Source organism: Morone saxatilis, unplaced genomic scaffold (genome assembly GCF_004916995.1).
Source record: "Morone saxatilis isolate NCDOM2014 unplaced genomic scaffold, NCSU_SB_2.0 Contig19, whole genome shotgun sequence".
Lineage (NCBI taxonomy): Eukaryota > Metazoa > Chordata > Actinopteri > Moronidae > Morone > Morone saxatilis.
The window spans coordinates 14,421,489-14,448,704 of record NW_023339751.1 but is presented as its reverse complement, the minus strand read 5'-3'; the positions used below and the strand labels follow the sequence as shown (position 1 = coordinate 14,448,704).

General features: G+C 42.3%; 1 protein-coding gene across 18 annotated transcripts in view; it reads right to left on the bottom strand.

The window, feature by feature from the left end:
• The window catches only part of ank3a (ankyrin 3a), a 120,345-nt gene that overhangs the window by 10,843 nt on the left and 82,286 nt on the right, over window positions 1-27,216 (bottom strand). For 6 of the 18 annotated variants that reach the window (XM_035663605.1, XM_035663623.1, XM_035663615.1 and 3 more), the window contains 16 exons: window positions 23,638-23,761; window positions 22,226-22,237; window positions 19,863-19,965; window positions 18,088-18,197; window positions 17,223-17,255; window positions 16,135-16,359; window positions 15,726-15,880; window positions 15,145-15,356; window positions 14,726-14,933; window positions 14,288-14,384; window positions 12,819-13,047; window positions 12,566-12,691; window positions 12,006-12,128; window positions 11,450-11,476; window positions 9,871-9,952; window positions 247-321 (listed from right to left, as the gene is read on the bottom strand). In XM_035663605.1, the coding sequence (XP_035519498.1) occupies window positions 247-321; window positions 9,871-9,952; window positions 11,450-11,476; window positions 12,006-12,128; window positions 12,566-12,691; window positions 12,819-13,047; window positions 14,288-14,384; window positions 14,726-14,933; window positions 15,145-15,356; window positions 15,726-15,880; window positions 16,135-16,359; window positions 17,223-17,255; window positions 18,088-18,197; window positions 19,863-19,965; window positions 22,226-22,237; window positions 23,638-23,761 (1,941 nt within the window). The remainder of the gene's footprint in view (window positions 1-246; window positions 322-9,870; window positions 9,953-11,449; window positions 11,477-12,005; window positions 12,129-12,565; window positions 12,692-12,818; window positions 13,048-14,287; window positions 14,385-14,725; window positions 14,934-15,144; window positions 15,357-15,725; window positions 15,881-16,134; window positions 16,360-17,222; window positions 17,256-18,087; window positions 18,198-19,862; window positions 19,966-22,225; window positions 22,238-23,637; window positions 23,762-27,216) is intronic. The other 12 variants (XM_035663606.1, XM_035663616.1, XM_035663622.1 and 9 more) reach the window with 8 other exon arrangements.

Below are 27,216 nucleotides of genomic sequence, written 5' to 3'. Positions count from 1 at the left end.
TAACTTCTATTGTCTCATCACTGCATTTAAATTCCAATGCTTTTCTTTAACAGTGAGATTGTTTTATTTCTTTTTGTCCTTACTAAATGACCTTCTCCTGTTCGGGGCAACATTATAAGAGCATAGATTCTTTGTAAGTTATTCTGTTAGCCTGAAGAGGGCAGTAAATAACACCTTTTGAGACTGAAGAAAGTTAAGTAGAAGGGAACTAAGAGACAGAAAACAGCACTGCAGAATGTTTCTCACCCGTCCAACTGAGTCCCAGGTGATCTGCAACAATCGCCATGCGCAAATCTGTTCGCTCACAAGGACTTTGGGGACCTGGGAAGATAGAGGACAATGACTCATTAATATCATTCACATTTTTTGCCCCCCATACACTAATGTAAGAGAAAAGAATGAATATGTACATAATCTTCCTTTTCTGGCCACTTATTAATTAGAATTAATGACATTAATCAAGGAAGTGTTACAAATATTTACATTACAATGGTTAGCATATAATAAAATAGCTATAATGTAGGTTCAATTATTTCCCCAGGATGGCAAGAAAAGGATATTTCACATTAGAGACATTATGAGCAACTGAAATATGTTCATCGAGTAAGTGGTGCTCTGTGACTATTTGTGGTATGTATCCTCTAGGCAGGCAGTAACTGTCATGAGAACCACACAAAACAAAGCATAACATGACTCTCAACAACAGACTCATAGTTCTACAAATCTAGGGTGGAAAGGTCTATGTTAGAATGTAAAATGTCAACATGCGAAGACGCTTTTGTGTGTTCTTTGCCAACAATAGTTAGTTTAAATGACAATTGATAGCACGAAAAATTCTGTAAGAACAAACTACTACAATAACTTTGTAGCCACCCCGCACAGACAGACAGACAGACAGACCAGGGAGTTGTCAAAAAAGGGACTGGTTGTGCCAGTGGACCAGTCACTACTACTGGCATGCTCACTCTACTATACGGAGGTTTAAAAGGGTTCAAAAAGGGGAACAGAGGAAAGAGAATCTTGCAACAAGGACAATACAGTACACAGTACATCAATGACAAAAAATAAATTTAAATGACAGCTACTGTTCTGAAGAGAATATGTAAACACGCCACAGGCATTCCAGTCAATCCATTTAACGATCACAACGATGTCATGCAACTAAAAGTGAAATATATATAAATATATAGATGTATTTTAAACATAGTGTGAAAGTTTTACAAACTAGGCTTGATCTCCGCGATGGGAGGCGTTCGAGACCCTGTGAGTCCCTGACTGCCCTCCTTCCCACCAGTCCGCCTACTCCTCCTGCTCCTCTCACTGCCGGAGGCCCTGTCCGTCGTCGCCACCTTTGCCCTTACGGACGCGGCCCCGGCCTCAGCCCTCGAACCTCTACCAGACCTGGATGAGCGGGAGGGCTGGGAGGGCTGGGAAGGCTGGGAGGCGTCCGACAGAGAGGTGCTCCGGGAGGTGCTGTCTTCCTCCGACTGCTCTGTCTGCGTCTTTTTCTCCTCGTCTGACAGGCGGTCCACCAACTTTAGCGTCTCCCCGCTAATGCCTTTAAAGTATTCGATGGTGCGCTTACAAACCTCACTAGGGTTCTCCTGTCTGCCCTGTCTACATGCTCCCTCAATTTTGACACTGCTGACCTGATGCCTGTCCTTCAGTGGTAGCCTTGAGGGCAACTGTATGGCTGCTCTGTCTGTGTCCAATGCCCTTGTTGGCTGTGAGGTAACCCGAACTGAGACAGGTGAGCTAGGTGTGGCAGCAGGGCTGCTCTTTTTAACATCCTTGATTGGTATTCTAGACCTGGGCTCTACTTTGGCTATGACTGGCTCTCCTCTTTTCCTGATCTCAACCGTTACTGCCTGTTTGGGCTTCTGTTTGCCTATGGCTGTTCCCTGCGTGTGAAATGACCACCCTGATGCTTTAACTGGAAGCCTCGACTTGGGCTGCTTCACCTCACTTTCTTTAACTGTTTCACTTTTCTGCTCCTGCACTTGACTGCTGCTGTGTACTTCCACTCTCTCTTCTAAATCCCTACAGCACAGTGTTTCTATCCTGCTAGCTTTTTGAAGAGTGGGCTCAGAGGAGGACTGCAAATTAAACACCACACTACCACACTGAATGTAGTTGGCCTGAACACTGGAGGACTCGAGGTTATTGTTGTTGTTGCAGTTTTCAGAAGGGTAATCTCTTCTCTCTAACTTGGGCTCACTGTGTTTGCTAGACTGGCTCTCTGTACATTGACCCTCTATACTGATGTATTCTGGCACCATCTGACCCTCTGACATCTCAGCTTTACAATCGGTGAGATCCCCTGAGTCTTTTTTCACAGTTATAGAGGCAGCTATGCCCATCTTAATAGGAGTGCGTAATTTGGGATCAACCTTAGAGGCTGTGATTGTGCATGAGGAGGCGGTCTCAGCTATGGCTTCACAGGTGGGGGCATCAGTACCGGTATAGCCAGTGTCACTGCCAGGCTGTGAAGGGCTGCATTTTGCTGTTGTTGCTGGTGTTGTTGGTGTAGTGCTGCTGTCTGTGGTAGTATCTATAACCTTCACCATCCCATCTACTGTGGCCCTCTCCCCTGTTTTTGACTGAGAGGAAATTACCCCCAGGATCTTGCCCCCTCTCCCCTTTTCCCCTGTTTTAGGGTCAGAGGAATGCTCACCAATCTGGAAAAACTGAAGCCTCTCTTCAACAAAGTCCCGCTTGCTCATGTCAATAGCACCACTGCGGGTCATCTCAAACATCTTCCCTTCATGGAAAGGGAAGGGGTTTGGCTCACTAGTCGGTGTGCTCTCATCAGTCGGTGTTCGTGCGGGGGTTGTGTCAGGTGTTGTAGCCTGTGATTTGTCCTCCACCGATAAACCAAAGGGCTTGGGGTCCTCCTCTTTTGTTTTGGACTCAAAAAGTCCCTCATTATCACCCCCTTTGGTGGACCAGGGGTCAAAGTCCAGGCCTTTGGTGGCAACAGTTTTAAAGGTTGAATTCAACTCCTCTTCAAGTTGGTAACCAAAGTAGCTTTCTCCAAAGCCCTGCCTATCTGGATGTCTTCCTTCAAGGGTATAATCTTTTTCATCTCCACTGCTTTTTGCTGAAGATGTGCTGGTTTTAGTCTTTCCATTATCCCCCCCTTCCTCACATTTCTCTTCCTCTATCACCTCAAGCTTTGACTGACTAAATGAGCGGTCAGTTGTTTTTCCATCATTGGACAGACTAGATGTTTTAGGGTCCTCGCTCAGTCCATCATCCTCATCCTGAAGGTCATATCCATCTAAAGAGTCTATTTCAGTTGCATCTGTGTCATGGGAGAACTCAGCAGTGGTTGCTATAGAGCAGTCAGTGATTGACTGGTCATTGCCATTTTGTTCAAAGTCAGCATCTTCCCCTTTTACAACACCATTGATCCCAGACTCATTATTTTCGTTTTTCTCTGTTTTCTTTTGTTTAGGGCATTTCTCTCCTTCCTCTTTCATTTTGAAGGTGTACTTTTTAATAGGAATGGGATGGAAGACAGACTCATCATCACTGGAGTCGCTATTATCAGCTCCAGGGGGAATAGGGGATGGAGGCTGGACCCTGATGATTGGCTCCGCTAAGAGGTGTCGATCATGCTCCTCTTGGAGGTTCACCTCCATCATCTCTGTCTCTGCTTCAGAAGAAGCACATGACCCCCTTTTCTCAGGGTCGGACTGCTCTGCCTCTAAAGGTGGAGGAGGTGGAAACTCAATATAAGCTACTCTTTTCTCTTTTGGCTTCTGTCTTTCTGCATCCACTTTTCTACTGTGATTCTCTGAGGAAGTTGACTTAGATTTCTCTTTTGAGGGCCCCTTGTAGATGAACGTCTTCCCATCTTCATCCTCAGACTCCTCTGGGATAGGGCTTGGCATGCCAGGCATGAAGCCTATCACAGAGTCTGGTGTTCTTGAGGTCAGACTCACTTCCTCTGAACTGGGGGTCTCAGGGGTAACAGGACTTTTCCCAGAGCTGTCCATGAAAGTCACTTGCTCTAGAGTATCATCTTCTGGACTTCCTTGAGGAGATGGAGATGGCTTTTGCTTGACAGTGTAAAACGCACCCCTAGTCTCATGCACTGTCCTACTCTCATGGCTTACTATCTTTTTGTAAGTTCCCAGCTGCCCCGAAGCTGTTTCTTTCTCATACTGCTTTCCTACTTGGATGCTAACATACACAGGTAAGGGTTTAATATCTTTGAAACCCTCTGTGACAACTACAGGAGTTACCTGATCAAAATACTCTACTTGGTCACTATCAACACCGTTACACACTACATTTGACTGGCTACTGTCTGATGAGTCTGTGGATTTTCCTACTGATGATCCACGAGTAGACTTGTTGGATTCAGAACTACTGTGTAACCGATTTCTAGCTAAAGTAGGTATATGAGACCCTGCCCTCTCATATGGTTCAACAATGGCATCTAATTTTAAAGAAGTGGATTTGTGATTTTCTGAGAAATTAGATGGCTTTCTTACAGGAATTTGTGATTCCGAGTTTTTTTTTAGACTATCATTGCTATTTGGACTTTCACGGACAACAAACTCGGTGTAGATTATTTTCTTGGTGGTTTCTTGTCTTTGGGAATCACTATTGCCATCTTTAATAGAATCATGGATTAAAGAATGAGCTAGTTTGGGTGATTGGGGCTTATAGTTACCATACTCTTGGCTCTCCCATGTTTTGAATAACTTTTTCTCTTCCTGATCTTTTCCACTGATCTCATGCTTGGGTGAGAACTTATTTGATTCACTATCTAGACATCTCCTCTGGTTCCCCGGACTATCTGGTGTTTTTGGAATGTTTGAACCAGCAAACACCTGATACACAGGTAGCTTACTTTCTTGGAGTTTCCTAATTGGAGGATTTGAGTTTTGGCCACCCTGAGGATTCCTATCTTGCCGTTGAGCCTCTTGCTCAAACTTTAGCCTCACTGCACTGACTTTAGAGGAAGACATTTGAAAAGGTTTAGGGCTTTCACCTGTGCCTCCCTGTGATTTACCATCTCCTTGTTTTCTTGGATCTGAATCACTGTACTGCAGCAATACTCTCCTCTCTGGACTGCTTGGTAGGCTGGCACATTTCCTGTCACTGGAGCTGAACCTGTCCCTAAGCCTTTCTCTGCTCCACTCTTCCCCACTACCCCCATTTCTATAAGCTGACCTTTCTGGGCTGCTATGTGTAGAACTGGGCCCTGATCGTGATTCTCTGAAGTCTGGTCTTCGAGATTTCTTCTCTGGAGATGAGAGCTCATCGTTGAGCTGTTCTGTTTTATCACGAAAGAATTGAGACACCTCACTGAGTTTTTCCTCTGCCTCCTTTACAGTCCTATCCACTCTGTCCTCATACATAAGCTGCTCCCTGTCCTTACTCTGTGTGTCATCTGACACACGCATCCAAACAGATTGCTTTGGGCTACCAGGCTCAGAAGAGTACTGCAAAAGTGTCAGTTTGTCAAAGTTATCATCAACATTGGCCATTCTTCCAGATTTGTCAAACACATTTCTTGATGACCTGAAGACATACTCTGTCCTTGGCCCGACTGACCTACCCTCACTGTGACTGCTTCTGTCTGGTGAGTGGAAGCGAGACCTATCTCTCAAATATTCCTCTGTGTCAGAATGAGACTGGTCAAATTTCTCAGAGAGTAGCATTTTCTCTGCAAAATTATAAGATTCTCCCCTAAGCTCTGATGATTCATCCTCATTGTACTCTACAGATTGCTGACTAAGTAACTTTAGTGTTTTGTAAGAATCATCTGCCATGAGCTGGGCTGAACTAGGGCGACTGTCTTCCTCTTGTGACATGGGTGTATTCACTCTAGGAGAGTCAAGGTACACTGGTAGCGATTCCTCAGGCTCCTCCTCTTCGTGTCTATTCCCTGGGTAGTAATACATTTCCTTCTCTGCATGGTTTTTTGTCTCTCTGATGATGACCTCTGTTGGTTCTGTTTTATTGCCTTTTTCAATGTGAACCTCAATTATTCTTTCAACCTTCGGTTTGGAGTTGATGTCCTCAAGGACTCTTTGTGATGTTTCTTCATTGCCAGACTTGTGTTCAAACAGTCCAACCAGCTCTCTAGAAGGGTCCTTGCCTGACTGAAAAGCCTTCATTATGTCATGCACAGACATAGTTTCTTCACACCTCTCCGATGCTGATTCTTTGCCAGGCGGTTTGTGGTACACCATCCTGGTGGTGGTAGTGATGTGAGTCTCCTCCTTTACCCTCATCCCTTTTCCCATTGGGTCCTCATCAGGGCTGACTTTTATTGAATAGCATTTATTTTGTTCTGGAGTTGATGTAGCTTGATTTAGATGCCCTTTAGAATCTGAATCAATATATCTAACAGAATGTGCATCCTCCATAGCAGGTTGTTTGTTGTCCTCTGGGGGCTCATAACTCCTGATGACATGGACAACCTCAGTCCTAGTCTCAGTGATCACTGGGGGAACTGGGATATCCTGAAAAAGGGCCTTGGGGCCCATGCCTTCTGCACTCTGAGGGGCTGAGGGTGTCCTTTCACTCCTGGTCTCAAAGCCACTGTCTGAGAGGGGGCTTTTATCCTGTTCATGTGAGATATCATCAGGGGATTCTAGCACAGTGTCTGCTCCAAAAAGCGCATCTGCTACTTTACTGATTTCTCTGTCTGAAGCTGAAGAGCGCATGTTTGTTGGAGGCATTTTGAGCTTATGCTCTTGAACTGCTATGGTGGGTTTTAGGACCCGTTTCTGCTTCTCCTTGCCCTCTCCTTCTCTCTTGCCCTCATCTGCTTTATGCTTTGTGTCATGCATTTTGGAGAAAGAGCTGCTACCAACATCATTGACCAGGTAGTCAACCACTTTGGAGAGATTGAAATCTCTATCTGGTATTGTTTTTGATTTGGCTTGAGGAACCACAGTCTCATATCTTGGCGGATAGCTCCAATTGCTTGGTGGTTGTTCAACTTGTACTTTTGAGAAGTGTATGTCATCCAAAGAACCCCTTGCCAGGGAAACCCTACCATCCTTCACAGCATCTTTAGTAAGGATTTCGCTCACTTTAACCAAATCTTGTTTTACTTTCTCCACAATCCTATATGGCTCCTCGTCCTCTATCTTAGCCTCTTTTGGAGAATCAGACTGAAATCCTTTATTGGCGGTGGAATTTGGGTCTGTCTGCAAAATGGCTGACATTCGTATCAAGTCCTCTTTCATTTCAGCTACATCCTTCAGAATCTCTTGGCTGGATGACAGTGGTGATGTGGTGTTTGATTTCAGGCCAGTAGAAAAAAGAGGGGCTTTGACAGGGGAAAGAGTTCTGGCAAAGGAAGACTGCAACTGAGCATTCACCTCAGGGTGAACAGTTTTCCGTGGGGACAGAAGCGCAGCAGCTGACTTGGACACCTCAGGTAGCTTTTTAAACTGGGGCTCTGGCAGCACATTTATAACAGAGTACACTGGAACAGTCATTGTACTGGATGTTACAGCAGTAGTGGCATTAGAAGGGGATCTTAGATTGGCGTAAAGAGAATTAGAAGCTGATGATCTAATGGACTGGTATGAGGAAGATGCAGAAGAGGACAAGGACTTCAAGGTGCCATAGCCTGCAGAACAAGAATTAAATGTTTTTTCAACCTCATCAAAGGCTGCATTGACACTTGTAGTCGCAGCATTGGTGGTTGCTTGTATTCTCTCTTGTAGACTGCTTGTGAGAAGAGATGTAGGGGATGAAGAGCGGTACTGTGTAGGTGACACAGTTCCATTGATCAGAGCTGCAGCACTTGGAGAGGTGTTGGATTTATGTGGTGATGAAAGCGAGGAGAACAGGTTTCTTGCAGGGCCAATAGCTTCTGAGGCAAAGGAACGCACAGAGGAGAGACCAGGGACTGTTTTTATTGGTGAGGAGGAAGATGCTGTGCCAGCAGAACCCCCCATGACGGTCTTGTATGGCAGAGGTGAACTGAACATACTCAGAGAAGATTTGGGAGAGGTTGGTGGTGTCATGCCTATGGATGCTCTTTCAAGAAGAGGGCTTCCTCCACCAGAGGCAGTTATAGGGGAGGTCCTGGCAGACAATGCTGTCAGTCCTTTCATAGACATAGGATCTGGGGCACTTTTACCTGGTGAGGCCAGGGGACTGGGGGTGACCTGGACTGGGTACTGGGCTTGCTGGACTACAGTTTTTATAGGAGAGGAGATGGTTCTGTAAGATCGGATGGGAGAGGCCATGTCACTAACTGACTTAACAGAGGAGGCAGGTGATCCAGGGATGTTGGTCTTGATGGGGGAGGCAGAGTTGATGGACCAGACAGACTTTAATGGAGAGGCAGAGGGCGTGTTGGATGACGAACTGGAGAGGGAGCCAAACCCAGACTTGGCTTGGCCAGGGACGGCGACAGGAACAGGCGACCACGCCTGATAAGATCTCGTTGAAAAGACAGGTTTGTGAGGGTAGCTAGAAGGCTGTGTTCTCGGCGTGCTTCGATCAGTTGTTTCTTCAACAATAAATTAAACCAAAAACAATAAGGAAGTAAACATAAAATGTAACGTAAAATAATTTGAAATAAAACATAAAAACCAGAAAGAGAAATTTGAGTCAGTCAGAAACAGGATCATTAAAGCAAGATAAAAATGTACACATGAAATGTAAGAAAGGCCCTTATTCAAAAACCCAGGATGATATGACAAATGGTGGTCTAAAATCAGTGACTAATGACAAAGTACACCCAATAAAGAATAGAGCATGTATAGGAACAAAATGCTTGACATATGGTAGAGTTGACAAAAATGACATGATAACCAAAAAATACAATTCCATTGACTTTTGATGTGCTTTATCTATTTGCCTCTTTGCAACAGTGCCTTTTACTGTACATGTTTGATTGACATGTGTTTATCCTTTCATTTGGTTCATTTTCAATGCCAGAGATGACCCCACAAGTGTATACCATTAATAAAAAAATATCACTCAACTTGTTTGGTCATGAGTTAAAAATAAAATGAGGTTGCACTTTACAAAATAGGTAACAGTAAATCCGCCATTCACGCTAGTCCAGTATGCACTGCAATGTAAGTCATATTGAATCGTCTCTGTTTTCAGTTAAATCAACATTTCTCAAGTCATAGCTATGAATATATTTTACATTTTATCAAATCAGTGTTACATTTTTTTTCACAAAAGACTCAGATGGTCAAGGCTGGAATAATAAAACACAGACCGTACCTCAGAATTTTTAAAACATCTGTGTCCTGACAATACCAAAAGTTCAGTGTGAAATATTAAATACTTAAATACACGATGGTTGCATGGAAATGTATGCCACTATTTTGTAAATGGCAAAAATTTAATATTGTAGAAAAATACTTGCTCCAACATAGTCGGGGGAAATCAAGTTAATGTAAAGTGCAACCTGTTACCACATTAATATACACAGCCGCACACAATCATAAAGCCAATAAGAGTGAAATGGCCACTAAAAGAATGAGAACAATTCAAAAGAATATTTTATTCAACATGAATTAAAACATTTTTTGTTTAAATGATAGTGATCAGACAGACATTGATTCCCAGTGTTTCCACAAATGTAAAACATAACAGTTGAAACAGGGAGACTTTTTGTCAACATGGGGTGGGTAAGCAAAGCGTAACACACAGTAAACCATGCAAATGTTTGATGAGTGACAGATGATCAAAGAGTATGTGTCAGGTGAACATGTTTTGTCAAGTAGATCTCTTTCTATACTGGTGGGTATATGAAAAAAATATGTACACTGAATAAAGGGACCTTTAGACACTAACACTGATTAAAATCACAGAAATATCTGAAATATGTTAAAAGTTTCATGTAGGTAAAAATGGCAAACTCACTCGCTGCTGGGTCGGTCAAATAGCTGTAGCGCTTACGCAAAGCTAAGGAGGCAAAGGTATGACGTCGTTCTGGCTTTTCAGTCTGAAACAAACAAAAAAGAACAAAAGATGCTTTAACATAAAAAATATGGTGAAATGCTATCTATCATCTAATCTAAAGAAGTTGACTTAGATACTGCAGTGTACGAACACTGTCCTGTTTTTAGTGAATCAGTACATGCTGTTAATACTGGCACAAGGAGGCACTGGAGGTGAACTGTAGTGTCCTCTGGGGAGTAATGGGCTGTTTCCCTGCATTTCTTCACTCACTGCAATTCTCAATGTCATTGCAATTAAATCGCTACACACACTATGTACTGTGTCTGTATGGACTATTCCATTTAGTGGTAAGCATGGGCAAATCTGACTTTGGTAGGTTAGGTACTGTTAAATGAATGTCCTCTTATCGTGCATCATCAAATGTGGTGACACTACATAATAGTAGTAATCGTGTCAATTTCGATATTAGGACAATGGTACATATTTAGCCCAGTCTCCTGGAATTATGTTCATATTGGACAATTCTGCATTACATGATTCATAGAATATGCCATCGTTCAGAGCCAATGCAGTTAATAGTGTGCCCTTTATGTAACAAGGTGAAAAGTTGAAAAAGGTGTGACGGTTGGTGTGATGGATGTGGGTCTATTGTGCCAGTGGACAGTGACCTTTTAGACAATCAGTGTTGGTTGTTGAAACTTTTTGAAACTATGACCAAAACCTTTTGCAAACCTTAACCAAGTTGTTTGCCTAACTTTAACCATACCATAAATCATACCGTAGTTGGAATGTGTAGTTATTATATGTATATATTTTTTTTATGTTGGCACTGAACGTTCAAAAATGCTGTCAGTGAACATGATCTGGGTGTGTAATTGTCCAATATTAACATTCAGTCTGGTGAGTGGGTTGATAAACTTATGTGGAAGGAACATAACACACATGGTCACTACATATAATGCAAATACTCAAACATAAAAACAGCCTTATCTCCCTTTGATTAAACTTTGTTCTGGCATGCAGCTGAGAGAGTTAGTATTCTCTGTTAAACATAAGCCAAGGACAAGGGTGAAGAAGGGAAACCCCAAATACAACAAAACAATGACTAAGTAGACAAATGATAAGAGTTAGGTGATAAAAGATACAATAGTCCTGTGTCAAACTTCCTATGAGTTAATATTAAGGATGGGGGACGTGGTGATTTCCTGTTGAACGTGTATGGAAAGGAAGATAGAGATGAAAAACAAGCTGAGGTGTGGCACAGCAATAGGCTCCACTGGACTTGGGATGAAGACAACAATAAATAAATTCTTGCTGATTAAAATAACTGCCATTTCCACTCATGCACTACAAGGGGTCACTTCAGCAATGACGTAGCTGTGTAAATAAACGTGCAGTCAGAAGCATCTTTCACACCAAGGTACCGCACGGAGACAAAATATTTGCGACACATATATTTACTACAGCATCTGCAGTAAAGCCAACAGAAAGGACGACAAAGAAGAAGCAGTTCCATGTGATGATGAAGAATCTGTTTTACCTCATCATCAGGATCAGACTCCATATCCTGTGGTATTCCAAGATGCATTGCAGGAGAGGAGAAAGATGACACAATGGAGAGCAGGGACGTTATAGTGAGCGGGGAGGTGGAAACAAAATTTAGGGGATGAAAATGGAGCAGCAAAAACAACAAAAGGCATCAGAAAAAATCTTATGGGATTAATAAAAAATAAACAGCAAAATAACAAAAGCAGAAGCAAAATAATTTCAGTTTCTTGTGATCAATCAACACCACAACAAACAAACAAATAAGAAGTTTCTTTTTTTTTGCATAATTCTCATGTATCCACAGTGAGCCAGGCAATAGAACAAAGCACGATGTGCATGTGTGGCTGCATGTGTACGTTGTGGGGTCTCATGACTGGCACAGGCTTTTACACTAATAAAAGACACAAGCAGCAGGCAGTCATTTCTAGACCAAATGATCTTCAATTGCTCCTCTCGATGTCAGGACACTTCTGTATTTCAATTTCATTTACATGTAGATGATATGACATGGCCTAAAAGGATGAACTATTCACACACGGTGATCCTACCTTCTTGTGGGTTGGCAGTGTTATATTCAAATTGCATATGGCAGTCTGTGGAAGACCTTTACTGGATTTTGGCTCTCTCAGGAAGGAGAGGCGGCCGCATGGCTCCTGGCCCATATCTCTGATCTGCAGAAGACAGCAAAAACACTGCATTACAAGTTGAACTTAACAAACAATTGTGAAAAAAAAAACACCTTTTTCCACCTCAATTTATTGCATGTTCCTAAAATGGGAAAATCTCCTACAGTATGTAGATTTAAGGATGCATTTAACTTGTCAGTCAGCGTGCATGTTGAAAGACTAGGACAAAATTTGAGTTATAGTGTGTAGATGGGATCTGTGAAAATCATAACATTCACTTTCACTTAATTCCACAGTATGACACTGGACTATGAAGAAAAAGAAAATTGCTATTGCTATGAATGTCGGCTAATTAGGAGAGGATGATAATTTCGGACTTAATTAAATCAGCAAGGCACATTTACGAAGGAGACCAGAATGAATAACACAGACAGTAAATGCTAGCAGAGAGAGAAAAGTGATAGGGGGGATCCGCTTTATACCTTCACGTTGAAAGGAAGTCGGTTTTCCTTAAAGGAGTAGAAGTTAAAAACCAACTGCTGCCCACTTTTGGTGAGAGGAGACAGGTTGCCGTAGCAGTCTACATGAATAGGCTTGCCCTCGAGAACCTGCAGGAGTCCATTGACCAAACATAAATAAAATAAATTAAATATAATTGATTTATTCATTTGTTCTTTATTAGACTCTCTTATTGCAGGGCAGTGTTTGCAAGTCCACATGATCACACAACCCCACCTCAATATCTTTGCTCCGAGCCACTTCCTCAAAGTTCTCCTGCTGCTCGAGGGTCTTGTCCACCTTGTCGTCTGTCATGCAGAAGCAGCGCAGTCGAGCCTCAACAGCGTCATTCATCTTAGCGAACACCACAAACTTGGCCAGGTATGGCACGCAGATCAGCTCCCGGTATAACTGAGACGCTAGACTCACCGTCTCAGGAATCTGGTGACAGTCTGCGAGCCAGAACCTGAGGAGGAGAGACCGGAGGAAAGAGGAAAGGACGGGGGAAAGACAAAAAAGAAAATTAGGAATCTCAGAGCCAACTAAGTGAACAATTTGATTTACAACAACCTAAACCTGCAATGCACATTTAAGGCATTTTTTCATCACATTTCATAGGGCTGAAACACTGTAGTGCAAGTGACCATCTTAAGTAATAAATCAAACAACCTGGGTTGTTTCTCTGAAGGGTGAACACATGACAGCTGTGTAGTAATCCAATTGCAGAGCACCAAAGGGTGCTCAGTTAATATCAGGCTGCACACTCACCACATGATTCCAATCTAGTTAGGAGGAGAAGTCATGACTTTGCGTACTGTAAGCAAAAAGTTTACTTGATGAGGTCAGTTTAACAGCCTTATTACTAGGCAGGCCTCAACAATGTAAGCTTGATGTGACTTTGTACCACTTAGGTAAGTGTGTAAGGAAGGACGTGTTAGAGAGCGTCAGGAGGAGAAAAAAACTACTATCAAGTGACTTAATTAATTCAATTAATAAGTTAAAGTCAGCCATGTGTTAGAACTAGATGATCAGAAAAAAGGAGATGTTGTGAGACAGTAAAAATGAGTATTTTGACTTTTTCCTCTTGTGCTAGATTTTGGGATTCACTGCCGACTTCTCATTGCTTCATGGTTCTGCACTGTCCCCATTTTCAGGAATACTGAGATGTATTATACAGATATTTAAAATTTCTTGGATTTATCTGTTGTATCGTCTAATCAATGTTTCTCTAGGTAGGACCAACATAAAGCTTTTAATTTCTAGCTATTGGAAACTGCTTTTCTGCTTAACACACAAGGAGAATAAGAGAAACAAGACTTTTTACGAGGACACAATAGGGAGCCAAATAGATCAATAAAATGCTTTATTCATACAAATGGAAAATGTTTGGCCCATTTTAATTCCCTATAGATTTTTGTAAAAATATTTTATATATTAATGTTTTTATAGTTTCCCATCAAACTGACTATACTATATGTAATTCATTTATTGTTTAGTCTATAAAAAATGTTTTCCGAAAAGCTCAAGAAGACATCTTCAAATCTCTTTTTTTGTACGACACAAAGATACTCCGTTTACAATTATATGAAAAAGAAAAGGCATTAAAACTTTACTATGTGGCATTAAAAATACTCCCATTTGTGTCTTTGTTATCTTCAACTGTGTTCTGTTGTGTGTGTGTTTATGTTTGTGTGTACGTATCTCACCTGGCCGACACATTTGTGGTGAAGGAGACGCAATCAGTTACAAAGGACAGTGGTGTGGTACCGGTGATGTCCTCCCATTGGGCAGGAGACGTCCCTCCTGTATGGAACAGGGGCCAAAAGATGAGCTCACTGCCTTTCTAGCCTAGTCAGTGTTTTAGCTTTCACAGTCCTCATTAATTCTTTATCTCCCCTCTATTGACCAGTAGCTTTTGACCACAAATTGGGCCTGATGTGCCCATGGCTATTTAAATCATGGTGAGTTACTAAATCTGTGTTATGTATATTAAATGGAAAAACACTAGTGTTACAAATAACATTAACATCAAAGGATACAATGACTTTTTGTATGAAATAACTTAAAATCAAAGCTAGTCCTGCAGAAGCAGTTTGGATAGTGGTATAGTGTTGTCATGCTCTAGTTATCTATAGTCTACTCACCTGTGATGCTGCAGAGCAAACGCAGGCAGGGTGCAGAGTCGCCTCGGTGGCCGCTGGGATGGCCTTCTGCCGATCTAGGTGGGACAGGGATTGTCATAGTGATCGGCTTATGGAACTTCCTCCTCCTGGGCTCCACAGTGACGATGGGGCTGAAGGTGGCTCTGTTCCCAAGGACTGCTCTCACCATGTCATCTGGTACAGGCTGGGCCTAAACACAAACACAGGAAGACGGAGAAACAGACTCAATGTTTGTTTGTTAATGAAACTTCTGTTTATTAAAACTTTTCCTGAACTTTCCTGTTGAGGTGGATTCAAATATTCTACAAAAAATAGGTCAGGTATAAATAAATAATAAGTCAATGTACAGCACTTGCAACAAAAAAAGCAGAGTCATGACACAGATTAAACTTGAGCTGTACCTGCAGGCCAACACGGATCCTCTTGGTGAGAGCCCCTTGTGGGAACGAGGCCTGGACCATGGGCACAGTGCTGCTGGACAGTAAGCCTCCGTCAGGACCCATGTGGTTAGACTCCTGCTTGATCCGCGACACCACAGCAAAATACTGAGGAAAATCTCTGGTGACAATGCGGCAAATGCGCTTCTTCTCCAACTCGGCAGGACTGTCCAGCTCTGTGACAGAAAATATTACCTTTATAAATGTGACTTAACGCAACATTAAATGGTTGCTGTCTGTTTCCTAAGAAGTCATTAAATATAAATTCTGAAATTATGAATGCATTAAAATGTTAGGTGCTATTGAGGTATGGCATTTTGGTCAGTGTCACAACAAAATAGGACACTAAATAGGCTGAACAGATTGAGTAACAAAGAAAAACAGGAGTGAAAGATTTTCTAGGTCACCATATGTATATATTGGCTTGGGTTACATAGTTTTCCTAAGTAGTTCAGTTCACCGTCAACCTGTCAGTCATATTGCGGACAACTCTGAACTAACTATTTAAATATACTAACTGTAACTTTCGTTAACCTTTCTTTTACCTTCATCCATTCCAGTAAGCAGATCAGTGAGGTCTTCTAGTCTGGAGTCAGACTGGTGCTCCTTCCATGTGTCACCATTGTCACTCCTCAAAACAATCAGCTCCCTCTCTTTTCCCCGCATGGAACCAAAATGAGGAATCTCCACAATCACAGGACTGAAAGTGAAATTACAACACAATAAAACACAGTGTGAGGAAATCGGTCGATGAAACCATAAACTTTAGGGCGGCTGAGAAGGTCTCTTTGGTTCAGTCATAATTACTGGTTAATTAGCTGCACTGGCAATCCATAATAATTCTCTGAGTCATGATATTTTAAGTAGATATTAGACAATATTCCCTTTGATTTGTCCCCTTGTCTGCTGAAAACTGCAACTCAACACAGGAAAAAGAAGGTCCAAGTATCCTACCCGAGGAACTGAGCCCCAGCTGGTCCGACTTCCACCAGCCGGCTGACCAGCCCCTCTCCCTCCACCATGGGTGGGGGGTAGGCCAGCTTATGCCTTTTGGCCAGGCGGCAGGTGATGCGTGTGGGCGCTGTGCACTTCCTGGGAGGGATGATGATGCGCATGCCATTGTGGCGGCTTCCTCTCATTGAACCACCGCGGGCATCCACCATGAAGCTGACCAAGAACCTGCACGATGAAAAAGAACAATGTTAGAGGACGATAAACCATAGACAGGAGAAAGATAGACAGAAGCCATACCACGGACAAAAGTGAAAGGATTCCCATGCTGTGATCACCGTACACCCAAACAAAGTAAGGAAAAGAGAGAAAATAACATAGAGAAAGAGCAAGAGACAGAACGATAGAAAGAAGGAAAAAAAGATGCTTTGAGTTCTGAAAGTTGGCAGTGTCGCCTTCGCCTGCCTCAAAATAGAACATTAAACCGTCTGAAACTAAACAGGGTTGCAGAAAGTTTAGTTTCCAGTTCTGAGGCTGAAGGTGAGACTATTGTCAAGGTTTCAGTTCCTCTAAAGCAGCATTCAGTGATCAAATATTAAACACCTCCACAGATGTTTCACCAAGATAGGGTTAATGTAATTAATATGTGTATGTCCCACTTTTTGGCATCCCATTAATATCATTATTGTAGAGAGTGAGGATGGAGTCGGGTGTTAGCAAATAAAAACTCTGTTTATGCACATTTCATGAGCAGTCCTTATGCCTTGTCACTACATGTGTTGTGTTATGTACTCTCTTTTTGCTTTTTCTATACTGTATGTTGCAAATGTTGTTGAGGAAGATTTATTTTTAATGTGCACTGTGAGAGAAAGAAAGATGGCACATCAATGAAAGACTTCCAAACACGTTGACGACACACTTCTAATATCTAGGCAGTGCAAATGAAACACCAGACCACACGGATGAGATGAGCACAAACTGGAGGAGGAGAGAAGGGCTAAGAAGAGAAGAGGTGAGAGGGGAAACAGAGGTGGAGGAGTGAGTGATATCACTGCGGCATCATTGGTGAAAGCAGCGAGCTCAGTCATCACCTGGAGTCATACTGAGGGAGCGGGGAGGAGAAGCTGCAAAATAAACACATGGAGGCAATGCAGGAGGCAAACCCCCAGAACCTAGTTTTAGTATCAATGTTTCACAATCACTGTTGGGATCTGTAATAACTACTAGAGATGAAAGAAAGATTAAAAACTACAGGGATGGAAAAACAAGGGAAACAAACAAACAGAAAACATAAGACACACTGAGGACATAATGACAATGTACAAAATAATACACAAGGCATAATCATGAGTAAAAATTGGGATACAGAACCATAACTGCACAAGACAGATCCTGGTACTTAATTTATGAGCATAACACCAAAGAAAGAATGCATTCAGTTCTGTGCAAAGGCAGAACAGTTTACTTAGAGCAGACCTTAACAGTTTTACAACGTCATATATTCAAAGTATGAGAATGACGTTGAGAGCAAAATCTTATCAGTTTAGCCAAATGAAACACAGGAGTCATGAGTCTGTACTTTGTTTCTGTGATGATAGAAAAAGAGCACGTCATTGAGCGTGGGGGGTGACTTCTAGGCCATGTCTCCAGACTTATGGTATGATATGAGAGCTTTACAGGATGAGCTGTGTCTTTTGTTGTTATAATGCCATGTGTACAGTAGCAGCACTGCAGAAATCCCACAGCCTTGCACCTTATCTGCATCAGTGCTGCAGGGTTTGCTGAATATTGACTCTTAGGGAGACAACAAAAGACAGTACAACAGTTGTGTGCAGTGAGCATATAAAATGTGTGATAACTTCAACAGTTATGTGAATGTACATGCACATTGTGCTTGTGTGTATGCTGGTAAAATCTGTCTTGACAGATCTGATGAGGCAGTACAGCAGTTCTTACCCAGAGTGAATGGGGCTGGACACAGTGTTGTGGCTGTGGTCCATGGTGTCCGGAGTCCAGCTGTAGCGGCGCATACACTCCGAGCTGTAGTCTCTGGTCACGGCCAGGTGCTGAGAGAAGAGGATCCAAAGACAGAGGTGAAGAGACAAGACAAAGAAAGAGAAGATTTAAGAGCGGGAGGAAATGCAGATAGAGATTGAGGTGAAAAAAGACGAAGGTAAACGAGGGGTGAGAAGAACAAAGAGGATGAAAACGAATAACATCAAGATGGAGGAGATGACAGATCGAAAGCAGATAAATCAGTGAGAAAAACAGAATAAAGGACATACAGGAAATAGTGAATGGAAGGAAAGAGGTTCTTATTAGCTAATTATTCATCAGTACATAGACTTTTTTTCACAACCCTTAAGTCATGCATGGTATGGAGCAATGAGCTATTAACATTTACACTTTCTTGATTCATGTTTCAACAAATTGTGTCATCCTTATCCAAAGTCTCAACACAATCAGCACAAAAAGACACAATAAATAGCACAGTAAATACACTGCTATAACTCTGCAGTGGCAATACACATAAACGTGCAACATTAAAAAGCTACATACTGGAAATCAGCTTTACTAAATCGTTATATATGTGAACACCGAATCGTGAGAACTCATAAAGTAGCATGGGAACGGTAATTCACTAAACACAGTACTAATGATTGAGATGAGAATGGCATAGACCGAAAGAAAAAACAAATATAAAAAGACCAAAACTCATGAGAAATGAGAAATGGGAGCTGAACCACTGTGACAGAAAAAAAACTGACTAATGAGTCACCCATGAACACTTTATACCTTATTGAGTGGGTCAACCAAGTAGGAAATGTCTTTACAGACACTCTGAAGCTTAGGGGAGAAGAGAGACAGTTCAGAAATGACACTGAGGGCACTGTGTGGTCCAGACAAATTCATTTATGATACTGTTTCACTAAAGGATCCAATTTCCACCCAAAAACATATGATCTTATTTCTGCAAAGATGAGACGGTCCAATGATTTAGGCATCTAAATTCGAGCACTCCCACTGTAGATCGTAGTTGATCTTGTTGACTTCATATATCCTATGTATCAACATGATGTGACCTCATGTATATTCAATTAGATGTAGATTTAATGGGGAATCTCTTTGGAAGTCAAACACGTTTGCTTATTTTGTAAAAGAAGATAGTGGAGGTAAGTGCATATTTTGGCCATGTGTAGTTTGAGATCTTGGGTGATGTTGTCATTTGGGGGGTTATATTGTTTATAACGTAGGTGGTTACAGTTCTGTTTTTGCTCCTGGCCACCAAAACAAGCGCTGGACAGGCGAGACGAGCTCTGCAGAGCACTGTGTTTTTCCATGAGAAAGGAAAGGGGGGCCTCCGTAAGCCCTTAAGTTTGAATAAACTCTTCGTCAAGGTGCTATACACTCACCCTCAGCACTTTGACGAAAGCAAGCATGGCATCAGCACTGCTTCTGTTATGACCTTTGTGCAAGACAAGTAAAGCTACCTTGCTCCCTGCTTCAATTCTACCCAGCCTGTGTTTTCACCAGGCCCTTGACAGAAAGACAGCTGAAGCTAAAGCTTGAAAAACAGCTAACAACAAGACAGTTAAAGGTACCAAGGAAGGAAAAAGTAATTGGAGACTGAGAGAAAGAGAAAAAGGTTGTGTATATAAGGTGAAAAAGGGCCAAGAAAAGAGGAGAAACTAAACAAAAGATCATGAGGAAGACAAGAAAATGGATCTTACCGTGTCCTTTGTGGGGGCCAGAATCTCTTCAATCATCATACTGTCCCGTGCGAAGGAGCTCCGGTTGAGTGTGTTGGACCTATCCGAACTGAAGGAGCGGAGGCTACATGTTACCAGGCAACCCAGTGCCACGGGCAACAACAAGTGATGGGCAGGGGAACACGGCATAAAACAAAAAGCAAGGAATCCATTACTACATGCAACCTCCAGGGAACCAGTTTTTTTTTTTTACTGGACAGAGAGAGTCCAAAAGTAATAAGTGGAAAATAGAGTGAGGCGGAAGAGCCCGCAGTGGAACAAGGATCAGATACTGCAGCAGGTATTCAGAGATGGAAATGAGAGTGAGGTCAGTTTGTTTGCATTGAGAGATAGAGGGAAAGAGAACTAACTGAAAGGAAACAGACGTTTGCTAGATCATTTCTATATGAAGGTGTGGTAGGTGTGCATTATGAACACAGATGTAACTAAATGTGTCTAAATGATGGAATAAGACAGGTTAGTGGACTGTATGTATTTGCACCTGGCTGGCAAGTGAGAGTCTTTAAATCACAAGAAGTCTCCGTGCAGATCTTTTACCGACAGTAACAGAAATAAGATTCACTCAAAAGATTTACTCAAACTGTTCTGACGTTGCTTTAGTCTAAGATTAGCAGCTGACCTAGACCTGTTTCAGAGCTGCAAAACACAAAAGGGAAGCTGGTCTTTTCTATCTGTCTTGCTGCAGTCTGCTTTATGGCTGTGTGTGTGGTGACGTGTGCCTATTTTTGCAGCCTCTCAGGCTCAATGCAGTGCTGTAGACTCCTTTCAGGGTTTTTTTTTTTGCTACAATAATTTGATCAGCACAGAAGAACCAAAATGTCTGCGTGAACACGCAGTCACTTCAAATATGTGCACTTGAGTGTGTAAGCACATAAATAATGTATATAATGAGTGTGTTTTCGTATGCATTTGCGCACTATAAAGGGGTTGCAAAAAGATGCAATCCCAGGGAAGAAACCGACAACTCTGTTACTGTATATGTGTATTGATGTGTCCTGTGTGTGAGCACGGAGGGGTGAGAACGGGAGAGAGCCGAGGGGGAGAAAATGCAGAGCTCAGCGTGTTTGAGTGGGCACACTATTCAGCACAGAGAGAAGCCCTTTATTCAGCACAGCCTGCCTACCCCACCATCAAAGTTACCAAGCAACTCTGTACGGCCTGAATGGACTTGCTGGCATGGCAGCACCGCGCTACGACCCCCCCCCCATCCGCTCCCAGCTGTACTCTGTTTGTTCTTCACAGCTTCCTCCTCTTTCTCATTCTGTCCATCCTCCTCTCCTTCCTACACATACGTGCTTTTCCATTTCCTTCTGTGTTTCCTGCATCTATTTCTGCATGTCATGGCACCTAGCAGCACTCTCCTTTATAACGCTGTCTCATTATCTCTTCATTTTAGAGTCACGCTGCCACGACTTTTTTCACTTTATCTCTACCTTGCTGCTTTCCCCTTACCATCATCGTTCTCTGTCACCTCCCTTCCTTTCTCCACACCACTCCATTCATTTCACTGTTAATCAATAAGTCTTCCTTGCAGTAAACTACACTCCCCATTAGCCAAACAACTTGTTTTTTTGTCTTGCATCTCCATGTGTATACCAGTGGTCCTACGTTTAGGAAGGCATCTGTGTGGTCTCAAAGAGACATTGTTTGAGTCATTGGGCATCAATGTGAGTGTTGTATGCATCTGCGTATGTGACCGAGTGTTTGTCCTTGATCTATGTGGGGGATCACAGTTAAGTTTCCATCTCTGCAAACCATGATTTAACATCCAGAATCATCCTGAATAATCTTGGGACATCCCCAATTACTAACATATAAATAGGGAGGATTCAAGGGATTATAAATAAAGTGATGTGTTTGATCCCTGGAAGTTACACTCAGTGGCACTACAAAGATATAGATAACTTGCCACTTGGTAAAAAGCCACATCAACAAATTAGGGGATTAATCCACAAAACTCAAACTGAAGAAAAGACTGTGTGGCTTTTATTTTCTCATTTCAGCAAGACTGCCCCAAACCTGCATCAAAAAATAAATACTTTCCATTATGCAGATGATTTTCTTAGACAGACGAGAAAACGAGGTGAATGGTGATGATCCCAAAGTACAACACGTGACGGCAACGAAGTGACAAATCTGCTACCACGAACAGAAAAACGACAACACTGGATGACACCAATGTATGATGGAGGACTCGTGGTTTGGGTTAGCGGTGTTATGGGTGAAGTGTTGGGGTTAAACAGTAGTTTAAAGGGTCACAAAGGAGGGACACCATTCACAGCTGATGTTGTCTACTCCCACTACAACTACTACTCTTTTCTTACCTGATTCTAGGGCTAGAATGAGGGAAAGGGTGCAGGAAAACAAGGAAAAGAACAAAATAGTAGAGTGAAAAGCAAAGCATTTTGAAGACATTCAAGCATGATGTGGCTTTCTTTTTTTCCCCCATATGACATTGATGCTGTGCTTTTGCATGGTTGTACACTGCGACTAGGCACAAGTGTTTCTAGGTTTTTGCAAGTGTTTGCTTGTGTGTGTGTGTGTGTGTGCAGCCCAGTCAATAAGCAAACCATGCAATGTCGATGTCATAAACAGAAAGGTAAGGAAAAGCAAAGAATTTGCTCAGCATCATACATTCATTGATCAATAAAATACAGTATTTCAAAGCATTACATTCACAGCTCTGCAAAGATACAGCTAAAGAACCTGTTCTTCTACTTCATATGGAATAACAGAAAAGCATCAGTAAAATGTTTACAAAATAAATATTAACTTTACTTGTAGTAAGCATCAATAAACTGTTAACAGTAGTAAAAAAAACAGCAGTTAAAGAAAATAAATAAAAACTCAATCTCTCAAATGTTGTCACCAACCTCTGAATATTTTAAACAGCTAACAAAAAAATCACATCATCTAATGCATTACCTCTTTCCAAACTCTTTCCAATATCAACCCATGCACAAACAAACTTGTTTACATGGAATCTCTCAGTCTAATTCAGTGTTTCCCTTGTTAGCTGTGGCCCGCTGATGTAAGCAGCTTCCTGTCACAGTTACTGTAGTTGTTTTTATCAATCCAACCATCACAGCGCATCTGCCATCTGTTAGTACGGCTACAATACACTCTGGAGCTGCACGGCATTTGTCCTGTGTGCCGCTGATGTGTTTTCACTGGAGCGTGCCAGTTTTCCACTACATACTTTGTCCACTATTTGAAACTGTGGTTAGGCCTGTGCCAAATCCTGATGTGCAGCTGTTCACCGAGAAGTTCAAAGATAGGGCTTATATCGCTTGTGTTACATACTATGGGCCATTTGTAATCTTTGCCTGGGTTTGAATGAGGCCACACAAAACGCTGAATCATTATGTCAGGTTGAATCATTAGATGGCAACTTTCCAGCTGCTTTCTCTGGCGATTTCCATTATTCTGTTTTTGTGTGTGTGAATGTGAGTGTGTGNNGAGTGTGTGTGTGTGTTGGAGGGGATGTACATTATATAACCTGTTCCAGTCTAACATCCACTATACAATCTAGAAAACCTACTCATCTCATATCAGATATTTAAATGTGTGTATAACAAACACAACATCAACAGCAAAATATAATGTCACAAACTTCAATCAGTGTCAACCATCTGGCCACATTATTCTAAGGACAAGCTGGACCAATAGTTGACCCACTGCACCACAGTAAATCAGTGGTTTTCATTCCTATCTAATATAAAGGACAGGCGCTTACCTGGCTGAGCGAGCTCCTATGCTGAAACCCATGTACCCCTCCTGAGGGAGAGAGTCGTCCCCCAGCTCTTTGAGGTCCTGAGGCCGCAAGTATTTGTCCGTGTCCCCGGTCATCGCATCCTCACCTGGTGGGGGGGGAAATCATAAAAATCCTCCTGTTAAACTTCAAAAGCCAATCCGGGATCCGAGATGCGATGCGGCACCTCAGGAAGAAAAACAAGCCCTCACTTATTTGATCATGGTACTTAGAGGAGGCCTCGGATCATTTATCAACACCACTCTGTCGTTAAACCCAGCATGCCTCACTGCAACTGCATAGCCCCCCTGCAACTTTTCTTTCTGTCTATTCATCTGACAGTGGCACAACAAGATAAAGCTGCAACACAGAGCAGCGCCGATGCCTGACTGTTTTAGAGGTTAGACACCATTCATTTTTTTTATTTAATAGGGAAATGCCATCAGAGGCAGCAGTAGAGCCACTTTGCGGTATATCTGGAGCTCTCCTGTAAAACCAAACGCAGCTCCCTTTCACAACAGCCAGAAACAGAGCGCAGCAGAAGGCTTTAACAGAAACCAAAGCCGCAGCACAATAAGCAAGAGAATAAGCAGAAAGTCTAGAACCGCATCGCACCTCGATCGGCGGACCGGTGGACGATGACACGCCGGTCAACGAAGCCGGCGGAGCGGCTACCGTGTTTCCCCTTCTCCCTCATGTCCGGCTCTGTCCTGCCTGCAACACTGTGCTCCTTCACCGCAGCCCCTCCCCCTACCTTCAATACTGCCGCACTCCGATCAGACAGCAGCACCACTGTCAAGTTACATGGCATTAAAAGTGGGCGTTTCCGGTGTCAGATTTCAAAATAAAACCAGGAGGCTGAAAGGGTTTCACAGTCGTCAAACTTTTTCCCGGAGACAATGAGAGCAGCCAGCGACCTACTGTTCAACAGTCATGGAACCACGTGACCGAATCAACTCTCTAAAAGTACATTAGGAAACTAAATATTCACTAAAGGGGACTATTGTAGCCATGGTTGCATTAATATGCTTTCATCAGGTTTTTCTGCCATAATCATGATTTACATCCCACCATCTTACTGCAAAAAGGATCAACTTCTGTCACAACTTCCACAGTCTACAACAGTAGTCTAGGACTATAGAAAAGTAATATGCAGTTGCTCTGTGTGGTAAAACACTTTCACATAAACAGGCATGAAACATTGTTGTGAAATAAATCAGCTAATTATCTATTAGCTATCTAAGTCTATTCATTACTGTATTAATTCCCTAGTAGTTCTTAACTCTTTTTGCACCTCTTTACCTTCCGTATTTATTCTTTTTTATCTTTCCTATCTAAGTATTTTATTCTATGTTGTATTTTATTCTATTGTATTTTTATGTTGTGATGTTACATTTTCTTGGCTGTCTATTGACGAGCCCAAATTTTCCCTTTGCGGGGATGGGAATAAGATCTACTCTACTCTATCTTCTGTAATTTTGGTTGTATCGTTCTTATCTATGTACAAAATGACTTTGAAAAGAGACTGGGCTTTGAACATTTTGGTATTCTATTCAGCATAACGTTAATGGAGTGAGGGTACAAACTAACACCAAGAGCAAATAATTGTCAGCACAATACACCACTTTTTCCATCAGTCAATAAGTTACAAAACTTATATCCACTCAAGAAAACTGACACACATTAAAGACAGGTTGTTTTCCTGACGCTTACTTCATGCTTTTATTCTGATGGTAGCTTTGATCACCCAACTTCCTGTGTTTTGTTAAGCTGTGTCTGTCCAACTTGACAACACTGGAAAACAATCGGCTCCCTGCTGCTGTAATAATGTATCACCGTCCTCATTCAAAAGCTCATGAAAAACAACCACACACATCACACTGCCGACACACACACACACACACACACAAACACACAAGCACAGAAACACCACACACACACACACACACACACACACACTTTCTATTGTATAGTTTGAACTTGAAGCATCTTTATCAAACATTCGTTCTTTCTCCGCAGATACAAAAGACTGAGTGAATTACCATCAATCTCTGTCATACTCTGGTGGAAAACTAAAAACAACAAAACAGGAAAATAATAATGACACAATTTCCCATCGGCTCTTATATAATGACATCACTTTCTGTGTGTCGGTCGATCCTCTGCGGCTTTTTTACAAACTCTAACACCGGCCATTCAAACTTCTTCCTCTGATGCTTTAACGACTTACCTTTCTCTAACGCAGCCATATTGATCACAACTCTTCTTCTGTGTTATTTCTATTCTTTTTTTGTTTGTTTGTTTTTGTCTAAAGCTCCACAAAACGTTCCCAGGATTAAAAGTAAATCCAGTGTGAGGTGAAGACTATCAAGTGGTCCATTCAGTGCTTCTGGTGCTGATGGAAAATGTTGCCCTCTCTTCACCCCACGCACTTAACTCCACTCTAACTTGCGCGTTTTTTTAGCTGGTGCGCACATCTCTGCCGCTCTACCTCTCCGCAAACAAATACAACTCAAACTCAAAGTTTTAGGTCCCCTTGCTCCAAAACAGTGCACATTGCTGAGCAGAAGCGGTCCGAGTCCGAGCCATCTGACGTCTGCGGCCACACCGGGGTTAATTCTGCTGCAGGCGGCTCAAAAAAAGCTCATCTCATTGGATTTACAGAGAGAAAGTATCGGTGCTCTCTGGCTCAACAGCATCCAACAACAAACTGAAGAGAGCCAACAGGGGCCGCCGCTCTGTGGAGAGCACAGTCAGCTGACAGGCCAAATGCTTGGGAACCTCAGTGTAGGAGACAGTGACGGAGAGAAGAAGAAAACTCTCACTGAATACTCCTCCTGCCTTTTTCTTTCTCTGTGGTGTAAGTCATTGAGGGAGTCTGGCTATAGGTCAAAGCACTGGGAGTGGGGCTTAAAATAATGATGAAATAACCACAGCAGGCATCATTTTGCCATTAAAAAGAATCTTGAGCAACATATCTCTGTCTAGTTCTTCCTTTCTACATGTTGCACGCAGTGGCTAAAACTTGCACAAGAACAAGTGAGTTTAAAACAATTATGCAAGAGGTGTTTGACAGTTAAAGACCTTCAGCATACATACACCAACTGTAGTAATAATATCCTGTGAGGCCAGTGCTATAGGGATTATGGAGACACTCTGACAGCAGAGCACAAGGAGTTAAGTTCTCTAAAGATGAGACAATTAGTGGCTATAGTAGTCTATAGAAAGCATGAGATGAGCGTGTGATTGCAGAGGCAGGCCACACATACACATACACGTACACAGCCAGAGACCAGGAGTAACCAGTTACAACCACTCCAACCTACAGCCTAATAGGATTGACTTCCACTCATGTAGGATTAAAGAGAGATGTGGAAACTTAACTTCCTCTAACTCCTTCTTTCACACACACACACACACACACACAGCTAACTGAAGCCACTCTAGTGCTACTTCTGTTGGTCAAAGGGAATATCAAGGCCGTGCTGCACAAGTACAATGCTGATGAATTATGCACACAGTATAAACAGTTTATGTGGAGTATATGAGACCATGGATACGCTT